The sequence below is a fragment of the Fundulus heteroclitus genome, chromosome 24, assembly GCF_011125445.2.
Source record: "Fundulus heteroclitus isolate FHET01 chromosome 24, MU-UCD_Fhet_4.1, whole genome shotgun sequence".
NCBI classification, from domain to species: domain Eukaryota; kingdom Metazoa; phylum Chordata; class Actinopteri; order Cyprinodontiformes; family Fundulidae; genus Fundulus; species Fundulus heteroclitus.
In genome coordinates, this window is record NC_046384.1 from 4,511,061 (window position 1) to 4,521,940 (window position 10,880).

Below are 10,880 nucleotides of genomic sequence, written 5' to 3' on the forward strand. Positions count from 1 at the left end.
TACATATTGTGGGAGCGACATACATATAAAGTGTACATATCGTGGGATTGACGTACATATAAAGTGTACATATCGTGGGAGTGACGTACATATAAAGTGTACATATCGTGGGAGGTGACGTACATATATAGTGTACATATCGTGGGAGGTGACGTACATATAAAGTGTACATATTGTGGGAGTGACATACATATAAAGTGTACTTCCAATAAAAAGTAAAAAACAAAGCAACTGGACTTGTTTTCCGTAGTTGAAGACGTTTTGCTTCCTCTCCTGGAAGCTTTCACAATTCAGAAAGTCTGGAGTAATGTGGAGTAACAAGCTTTATACTATTACCAAACAAAGGCCTTGTAATGGCTTAGATAACATGCAAATTCAACCGTAACGGGTCCACCCCTTAGTAATGGACGGTCGTTAAAGCCATTAAGCCAGCAGATTGGACCGAAACTGGTCCACTCCTCTGTAATGAGCCGTTAGGGTTGTTATTGGCTTGGCTTAAAGGAACAATGTTTTGATCGCCCGAATGAGGATGAGAGTTAAGGTGACAATTGGCCAGAAATAATCCTATAGCTGTGTTGTACGTTTTTGAGAGTTGGAACCTAAGGCCTCCTCTGTTTAAGGTTGGTTTTTCTCTCTTAACGTAGATGGCTTCCTTCACACCCTTTTCAAACCATCTGTCTTCTTTGTCCAAAATAAGAACATCTTGGTCCTCAAAAGAGTGTCCTTTGTCCTTAAGGTGTAAGTGAACAGCAGAGTCTTGTCCCGAGGAGGTAGCTCCCCTGTGTTGAGCCATGTGTCTGTGGAGAGGTTGTTTGGTTTCTCCAATATAAAGATCAGATTCTTCACCAGCATATAAAGTGTACATATCATGGGAGTGACATACATATAAAGTGTACATATCACGGTAGGTGACGTACATATAAAGTGTAAATATCGCAGTAGGTGACGTACATATAAATTGTACATATCGCGATATGTGACGTACATATAAAATGTACATATTGCGGTAGGTGACGTACATATAAAACGTACAAATCAGAGGAGGTGATGTACCTAGAAAACATACATATCGTGGCAGGCGATGGACAAATGAAACGTACAAATCAGAGTAGGTAATGTACCTATAAAACGTACATATTGCGGTAGGTAATGGACAAAGGAAACATACATATTAACATAGGTAATGGGCCGATGTTGGGAGTCTATGGGCCCTGTACGGCTGGTCCACGTTTCGGCTGCCTGGCCCCTCCCAAAACATGCCAATTCGATGGACGCGTGGCTTCGGCCAATGGGCGAACCTTTCCCGTTTTTCCCCTCCTGCTCGCCGCCGCGACAGGCGCCATCCCCTCTCTGACAGGTCGGTGGTGCCGAAGGCCGGATGCCAGAGGCAATGAAATGTATAGGCAATGAAACGTATGGGCCCTGTACGGCCGGTCCACGTTTTGGCCGCCTGGCCCCTCCCAAAACACGCCACTCCGACGGACGGGCGGGCTCTACCAATGCGTGAACCTTTCCCGGTTTTCCCCTCCTGCCCACCGTAGGCCGTACGGCCCTCCCCCGCAACACGGCCGTACAGGCCGTACGCCTCGCGACCCTTCCCACAGGCGCCACACTGTGGATGGAGCCATCGCTGCTAGCGGAGAGGGGCTCCAATTTGGGGGGCTGAGCGCGGCAGCGGGACGGCGGCGGGGCTCCGCGCGGCCTCCGGCCGGCACGCTCGGCAATTTATAAGGGGCCTCCGCCCGCCGCCGCGCATCCCTTGGCATTGGGGCCGTATGCCCTGGAGGGTCGCGTTACGCCTGCCTGCTCTGAAAAATCTGGTTTTGGCCCTAGGGGGGGCCAAACAGACAGACAGTCTTTTATCCGACGAACAGACAGTTCGTCGGATATTATCCCTTACATAACTTACTGAATATGAAACTGATTTTCACACGTTTTTATTATAATTTTTTGCTCCAAAACCTAAACAGCTATCACAACACATCGTTCAGTGTTCTACTGAACATGTGTTTTTGAGGTTTGTACAGCACTAGTGGCACATTTTTTTTATAGTAGGCTGAAAGGAACAGGGGTATGAGAGAGGGGGAGAGACATGCGGTAAAGGACAACAGGTCAGAGTCAACCCTGCATCAGCCACGTCAAGGGCCAACGCCTCCATACAAGGGTCGTGTGCATCAATCACTGCCCCACCAAAGTTTTTCTATTCTTTTTTAAACTAATAAAGTTCATTCATTGGCGACCTGGAAGTTGCTTTGTTTGTGCATAAGCAAAGGAGTTCATATGAATAGTGCTACCAGTACAAATCGGGTAGTAACACGGTGTTGCTGTCCCCTCGTAAGTGGTAACTGCAGCTAATATAAAGCTAGATGACCTAGAATAAATACACCTCTTGTTTGTTCTTTCAAAATATAATACCAGTGCTACCAAAAATATTGTCACCAGAAGCAGCTGAGCTCAGCAGCTGAAGGAAAAACAACAAGCCTAGTAAAATTAATGGTTTGTTTTTGTTTATTTTAAACACAATTAGCCTCTGTATGGCGCAATCTACCATTTCAATAGGATGCTGCAAAAAAGCTAGCTGCTGTGCTATAAATAACTTAAGATGTTTCTATTTATGCTAAAATTTTATTTAAGCTTAATATTGGAGGATAATTGTCAATATTCTTGTTTTGAAAGTATAAAAAAAATCAGAACCTGTTACAAAGTTTTTTTGTTAATCTGAAAACAATAAGATAACCTTCATAGAGTATTAAAATAAAAGTGTAGGTATATTTAAAATATCTGTATCCAGCTGACTGAATAAAAAAAAACAAAAAAAAACAAAGAGCATTATTAAAATCTTTATTGGCTCATTAAGCACCCAAAAACGTACATTTTAGTAGAAACTCAAAAAAACTCAATCAACAAATCAGGTACATCTAAATTACCCTGTTGTTTCTTTGAGGACTGAATTAAAAATAAGCCCCACAGTACAGAACCTTGATATACCTCCCCAAGTAAATTAAATTGAACTCAATTTTATTTATATAGCGCCAATTCATGAAACATGTCATCTCAATGCACTTTGCAAAGTCAAAATCCATCGGATTATACAGATTGGTCAAAAAAATTTCCTATATAAGGGATCCAGTTGATTGCATCAAAGTCCCGACAAGCAGCATTCACTCCTGGAGAAGCGTAGAGCCACAGGGAGAGTCGTCTGCATTGTCCATGACTTTGCAGCAATCCCTCATACTGAGCATGCATAAAGCGACAGTGGAAAGAAAAACTCCCCATTAACAGGAAGGAAGTCCCAATAAAGTACTTTAAATTCAAAGGAAGCTTAAAGTTAGAACATAAAATATGGTGTTAAATACCCCACTAAAATAAGCAGAAAAAATATTAATGGTGAACATTTTTTGTTGAGATTTAGGGCTGAATTAAAATTTCTTTAGAACAAACAAAATCAAAATGTATTTCTTCAGAAAATAAGAAAACTAAGAGAAAGAGAGAGAGAGCAATATGTTAAACAGCTCTTTACCTCCAGATACAAGGATGGATGTTACAGAAAACTGCTGTGAGATCAGTGTTTAGTGGAACATCCAGCTGTAAACTGGTTTAAACAAAGCCTCTAATGGAGGCAATGGAAAATTAAGTTTCTCTGCAGTTTACAGTAAAGCATAATTTTATTTGTGTAACATTTCAGAAAATGTAATTTAAACTTAAGGAAGAAGCAGCAGAGAAAATGACCACCACCTCTTTCATGACATTAAATCTGAACTAAAATGATTCCCTATGTTTCCATTTCCACACAGTTAGGCCCAGTTAAAGTACCAAACTGGTTTTCTTCCTGATCCTTCAGTTACTGCATGGTTTCTTTTGAGATTTCTGGACTGAAATATTGAAACTAGAAGAAAAACAGATCAAATAGACTGCTGACCCCCCTCACAGTGTTTTCAACCAATACGACTATTTGATGATCCTGAGAGAAGTTCTTGATAAACCAGGAGAAAGGCACTTCCTGTTGGTCACATGACCAGCTGACTGAAAGCTGCTTCACCAGACTTCAAATATCCTGTTGACCTTGTAAGGAGTTTTGTTGAAGATGTTGTTGCTGAAGAGTCTAGAAACAGAACAAATCAGAGCAGATGTGACTCATTCGGACATGACAACATTGCTTGAGCTGCTGGGAGGTCAGCCAGGATTCCTCTGAGAGAAATGACGGAGATCAGGTACCAGAGTTCATCTTCAGCAGACTGCTGTTCCAGGATACTTTAGATCCACAAACCTCATCTTTGGATCAGAAAAAAAAAACTGGAACCTGTCTCTGAACAACTGAAAGTAAAACTGAAATTGCAGAGTTTAAGAAGTTTTTTTACGGAATGGTACAACAGCCTAAATACAGCTACCTAAATATTTATTATAATTAATAAATGATTATCTGTGTCTGCCTTTAGGGTGGGTGTGTAATCAGATAAAGCACATTTTTGGGTAATAACTAGTGAGTCCTTGGTTACAGATACAATTTGGATGATTTTACATCACATGGGTGTTTAGCTTTTACTGCTTGCTAGCTAAAACATTGACTCGGGGGATTTATGGTAAGAATAATCCAGTTGAAATTTTAATTGTTTCAAAACATTAAACGTCAGGAGAGCTATAATGAGAAGTTTATGTTGCAAAGGTGTCTGAACAGAAAAACCTTAGTGTGGGTCCATCAAAAACAGTCGTTAGTGGCTCAGTGTGGTAATAAATGCTCTAGGTGGGCGTGGCCTATTAGCCAAGGTTTTAATTTTTTAAAAAATGTAAACCTTGGCCAACTAAATATTTCAAGATGAACTAATGAAAGTTTGCTCACCTCACAGGACCAATGGAGGGGTTGATGGAGACCAGCTGGAGTAACGGAGCAGTGGAAGCATCGGTGATCTGATTGTGACTCAGACTGGAACACAAACACAACATTCTGCATTATGTCCGGTTCTGCTGGGAACAAGCAAGCATTCAGAACCACAGAGAAGAGCAGCAGGCTCCAGATGACCAGCTGCTCCACTTTGGATCAGAACTGAGGAAGTGTTTGTGTTTGTCTCCCACAGTAGGGGACGGTGTGGGACACTTACTCCAGGACCTGGACTTTGTGCAGATGTGCGATGAGTTGGAGCAGCAGCTGGTCTGTCAGCTGGCAGTGACTGAGGTCCAGCTCTGTTAGACCCTCAGAGTGGTCCAGCATCAGGACCAGAGATCCACAGAGCCTCTGATCCAGTGGGACGTGACTCAGATCCAGTTCTCCTCCCAGGGCTCTGCACAGGGACACGGCCCGTCTCACTGTGTCCCTCTCACAGTCCACAGGAAGCAGGGACAGCAGCTGGACCAGGACCGTCTTACTGACTCTGAACAGGAGGAACAGAGCAAAGATCATCGAAGTGAAGAAGCTTCAGCTTCATCTTCAGCGGCGCTCTTCCTCACCTGAGACGGACCCTGTCCAGGACAGGAAACAGGAGGTCCAGCCCGCTGTCCTCCACCTCGCAGTCCCTCAGGTGGAGCTGTGTGTCCCTGCTGCTGCGTCTCAGGATGCTGGAGACGGCCCTGCAGTCGGCAGCCGTCACCCTCAGAGGCTCAGGCTGATCCTCCTCTGGTACCTCCATGCAGGAGGAGAGGGACAGGTCCAAGCTGTGCTGCAGAGTCCTCAGCAGGTCCGACGCCTCCTGCTGGCCGTCAGAGGCAGCGCAGCAGCGGACGAAGCTCAGCAGCTGCTTCCTGTCCACGCTGGTGGGAACGGAGAAGAGAACCAACCAGTTAAAGAACAGGAGGGAACGTTTTATCAGGGGAAGGAGCTCTAATATCTGACCTGAGATCAGAAACTGAGCGCAGCATCCTGAGGATGGACTGTGTTCCCTCTGCAGGGATGGAGCTCCACAGCAGCTTCAGCTTAACTCCATCACCGTGTCTGAGGATGAAGAGCAGAGCAGCAGCATCCTCTGAGTCCAGCTCCGTGCAGCTCAGGTTGATCACATGACCCAGTGACCTCAGCAGACCGGGGATCATGTGACTGCTGCCAGCTCTGTGGATCTCTCTGATGGACGTCCTCACAAAGCTGGGGCTGGGCCTGAAGGCAGGCAGAGGAGAGACACTTTGTTTAGTTACAGGAACCAGAGGCTGCAGATGGAAGATCAGACCAACTATTCATGAGAAGAAGACTAAACCTCCACCTCTGAAGCAGCAGCCTGTGCAGGAAGGGCAGCAGCTGTGCAGCTCTGTCCTGTAAGCGGTTCTTCTTCAGGTTCACGGTGATGGTCTGAGCTGACGGCTGCTGCAGCAGATAGTGAAGGACCTCCCAGCTCAGCCTGCAGGAGCTCAGGTCTCCACCAAGCTTATTCAGGAAGGACAACGTCAACTCCTGGTCCTGGACCTCATGGAGGAGGACCACCAGCTGCTGGAGACTCTCCTCACTCAGTCTGAGGAGTTCACAGATTAAATCCTTAATGAAGATAAATGAGTCCAGCTGATGGAGGAGAGGAGAGACCTTTACCTGACTGTGAGAGGAGCATCATGAAGCAGCAGACTGAAGAGACTCTGAGCAGGGAGGCAGGACTCAGTCAGGTCCAACCGTCTGACGGTCCAGAACCTCAGCAGAGACGCCAAACTGCTGCAGAGCTTCAGAAAGACTCTCTGTGAAGGTCGAGCATCGGTGGAGACCACAGAAAGCTCTTCAACAACCAGAGGAGAGGCCACCCTGCCTCTTCTCACCCACAGAGACAGGAACAAGGCCACGCTGCTGGAAAGTCTGAAATCAGAAAGACAGACATGATGGAGATTGTTATGTAGAATATATAGTCGTTTTTATGATAATAGTGTACTGTATTTTTAAAGTTACCCGAATTTTAATCATTAAACAGTGACTTGGGATGGGGAGTTTTGCAGACTATTTGAAAAACAATGACTTCATTCCAGCTCCAGTAAGGCTCCAGGTGCAGACCAGTATGAGAGTTATTTATGAGGGATTTTGCAGAATAGTTTACAGTTTGAAAACTTTCTCACGGTTCTCAGTGTTATCTTAGTTAAGTCCTAGAAACAGACCAGGGCTATTACTTACAGCTTCAGAAAGCACATGTGTGCTGGAGACTGAATGCCTGCAGGGATTCTTGAGGTGTTGTTAAAAAGACATGTTTGGGGTTGTACGAAGAGACAACAGCTTAAACTGCGCAGAAGACACTTCTGGGGGGTAATAGGCTACATGAGGTCGATGGTAAAGTTTGTAAGTGCTGTCTCCCTTTTTGGAATTCTAAAATGAAATAAATATATGTTATAAGTATGTTATAAGTGTTTAGTGTCTGATAATTGTTTCTTCCTTTGCGACCAAATCCTCGGAGCGGGTGAGACGGGCCGTGGTGAAATGGAGCAGGAAGCAGACCCAGAATCTTAATACAATCAAGATCTGATGGTTCAACACGACTGCAGGTTAGTGGTGAAAAGGAGGTTCCTGCCTGAGACTGTGGAGGTGTGTTGTAGAGCCAAAGAGGACGGACCCTCCTCTGGCAGACATCTTGTTGGCTTTGAGGACCAGATCCACTTTAGATCCACACAGTTGCAGAACTCTGCTCACAGATCTGCAGGTTTTCCTGCGTAACTCTCCTGTTAGCAGCAGGTTGAAGTCCAGGAGCTGCAGCAGAGACCCCAGCTGGTGGACCTCCTCTCTGGATCTCACTGATATGGACGAACAGACACTCTGGAAGAACCCTGGAGCACAGCTGAGAGACAGAGAAACCAATGACATATCAGACAGATGCAAAAAAAACTGTATTAAATAATAATGTTAAATAAAACAATACTGTACCTGAGCTGTGAGATATAAGGCAGACACTGTAGGAAACTCCTCACTTCACTCTCTTCCTGTGAGCAGCCTGTCAGCACCACTGGTTTCTTCTCTGGTTGGAGTCTCAGAACTTCCAGGAGGATGGAGGTCTTTCTCTCTGAGAGGTCTATGGTCCAGACTGCAGGAGCTGACTGGAAAACTGACTGTAATGATGGAAGGAGACTCAGACCTGTTTTAGTCTGACGGTCCTTCATCTGGGAGTACAGATCCAGCAGGAAGTCACTCTGATATTTAGAACCAGAGTATCTTTCATTAAAAGGGAATGTTTGATATCTGCAGACTGATGCTAACAGCTGCAGCATCTTCTCTCCTGTCTGCTGTTCTCTCTCTGCTGCTGCACAAAACAGATTCACTAAGAACCAGGTTTGTTCAGGAAGATATGAGCTCTGAGGAACAAACCTGGAACAAGAAGAAGGAAACATTTAGTGATGATTTGGTCTGAGCTGCATACTGCTCATTATTCTGTGCACTGTTTTTCTCCTGCATTGTTACATTCTGATCACTGCTGCACTTTATATTGTAAATGTCTCATCCCACCTGTAATCTTATATTGTTGTGAGCTGTATATAATGAAATTTTGTTCTATATGCACTCTGTACATACAATATGACAATAAAGTTGTCTAAGTCTCAGTCATTGTGTCTCTAGTGGGGGTTGGTACTAAAACCTGGTATCAAAACGGCCCCGGGGCCTCAACAGACGGTCCTAGCGGACCAACAAGCTTCCACCTTATCGTTCATCTTAACCATATTTTTAAAGTCAAACTAATTTTTTCAGGGAGACTCCAACAGAAACATTGTTTTTAATATTCTCCACTTTAAGGGGACTGATGGGAGGGGCTAACGTTCTGCTCTCACATGTTCTCCTCGCTTACTTTCATCAATACTGTTGCCAATTTAGCAACTTTTCAAACCCTTCTAGTGACTTTTTATTCAAAAGAGACAAGCAATGGATCTAGTAATTTTTTCCGTGTTTTTTGAGACTTTGGCAACAAGTAAAGCTACAGATTGCTCTGAGTTTACATCTCTTCATCAAACCATCAGCTGTGAGTTCCTCCTGCTCTGAAAGCTCAGTCAGTCAGTGTCACTGTGCTGCTGCAGCAAACTCAGCTTGAAGTCTGTTTCCCAAAGAAAACGAGTAACTTATCAGCAAAGTTTCCACAGAGCAGGATGTAAATATTGTAACAAACTTGATGCTAAACAAACTCTCAGAAGTTTTCTCAGTGGCTCTTTATTAGCCAGATGTTACACAGTCTACTGTAGGCCGTAGCCAAGGCCAAAACAGGAGAGAATGATCTCAGCCTCAACACCAGAACAAGTGAATTCTGGGAAAAAAAGAAGAACCAATCACAGTCAATCAATTCATTTCCATAGAAACCGGGTAGCCAGAGTAATACTGCATTTAAAGACACTCAGAATTTAACTGAAGGCACTTAGAGTTATAACTAGAACAACCTCAGCTTAACATATTAAACAGAGATCATTACAATATATTATAAATCTTTAACAGGTAATGATATTTATTCTCTGAAATTGTTGCTCTTAAATAGATCCCCCCTGTAACTGATTCACTCACAGCCTCTCATTGATTCAGCTCATCACTGACTGTCTCTGCTCTCTTTTGGTTAAAATTGATAATATAAAAAATTATCAATGTAGTTTGTATTCAGATAAAATATTATTTAATACTTTTAATTATTTTATAGGTATGTTTTGTCGAAACAGAGTTTTTATAATGTTTTGTCTCATAAATTTAGATATTTCTCTCTTAAAACATATGTTTTATTAAAGATATAGTGTTTCAGCATTTCTTACATGTCAGATCATTTATAAAATGTATTTATTGCTCTATTTCTGAAAAAATATATTTTGTAATTTTATGTGTGGTTTTGTTCAAAACCTTTTAAAAAATAAACCAGTTAATGATCATTATTTTTTTTTATTTTTTATTTTTTTTACCTTTTTTTTTTTACAAAAAGTATCAATAAGGGTACCAATAAAATGCTGGATCAATAAAGGATATCGTTAAGAGTAATAGTATAAATAAATCCTTAACGATATCCATCCCTAGTCACTAGAAAAAACCCTTCAGCTGAATTTCCTGCTGGCCTCTGTCAGTCTGCCCCAGGGCAGCTGTGGCTACTAGCATAGCTCACCACCGTCAGGGTGTGAATGGCTGACTGACTGTAGTGTGAAGCTCTTTGGGGTCATCAGACTAGATAAAGCACTATAAAAGTACAAACCATTTACTATTTGATAAACACAACTAAATAAAATACTAAATGACTGCATTACTGTACCTGAGCTGTGAGATATAAGGCAGACACTGTATGAAACTCCTCACTTCACTCTCTTCCTGTGAGCAGACTATCAGCTCCACTGGTTTCTTCTCTGGTTGGAGTCTCAGCACTTCCAGGAGGGTGGAGGTCTTTGTCTCTGAGAGGTTTATGGTCCAGACTGCAGGAGCTGACTGGAAAACTGACTGTAATGATGGAAGGAGACTCAGACCTGTTTTAGTCTCACGGTCCTTCATCTGGGAGTACAGATCCAGCAGGAAGTCACTCTGATATTTATCATCTTCATCATCCATGTATTCATCCTCTACAGGGAATGTTTGATATCTGCAGACTGATGCTAACAGCTGCAGCATCTTCTCTCCTGTCTGCTGTTCTCTCTCTGCTGCTGCACAGAACAGATTCACCAAGAACCTGGTTTGTTCAGGAAGATCTGATCTCTGATAATAAAACCTGGAACAACAAGAAGGAAACATTTAGTGATGATTTGGTCTGAGCTGCATACTGCTCATTATTATTCTGTGCACTGTTTTTCTCCTGCATTGTTACATTCTGACCACTGCTGCACTTTATATTGTAAATGTCTAATCCCACCTGTAATCCTATATTGTTGTAAACTGTATATAATGAAATTTTGTTCTGTATGCACTCTGTACATACAATATGACAGTAAAGTTGTCTAAGTCTCAGTCATTGTGTCTCTACTGGGGGTTGGTACTAAAACCTGGTATCAAAACG

The 10,880-nt window shown here is 43.0% G+C and overlaps 1 protein-coding gene across 1 annotated transcript; it reads right to left on the reverse strand.

The window, feature by feature from the left end:
• Positions 1 to 3,215: 3,215 nt before the first annotated feature.
• On the reverse strand, positions 3,216 to 10,170 carry LOC118557940. Its single transcript, XM_036128452.1, has 9 exons — positions 10,149 to 10,170; positions 7,461 to 7,724; positions 6,506 to 6,760; positions 6,186 to 6,431; positions 5,825 to 6,082; positions 5,443 to 5,742; positions 5,097 to 5,366; positions 4,838 to 4,921; positions 3,216 to 4,102 (listed from the first exon to the last, which is right to left on the reverse strand). Exons 2-9 carry the CDS (start codon positions 7,517 to 7,519, stop codon positions 4,036 to 4,038), a joined length of 1,539 nt encoding a protein of 512 aa, XP_035984345.1. The 5' UTR covers positions 7,520 to 7,724; positions 10,149 to 10,170; the 3' UTR covers positions 3,216 to 4,035.
• Between the last annotated feature and the right edge of the window lie 710 nt (positions 10,171 to 10,880).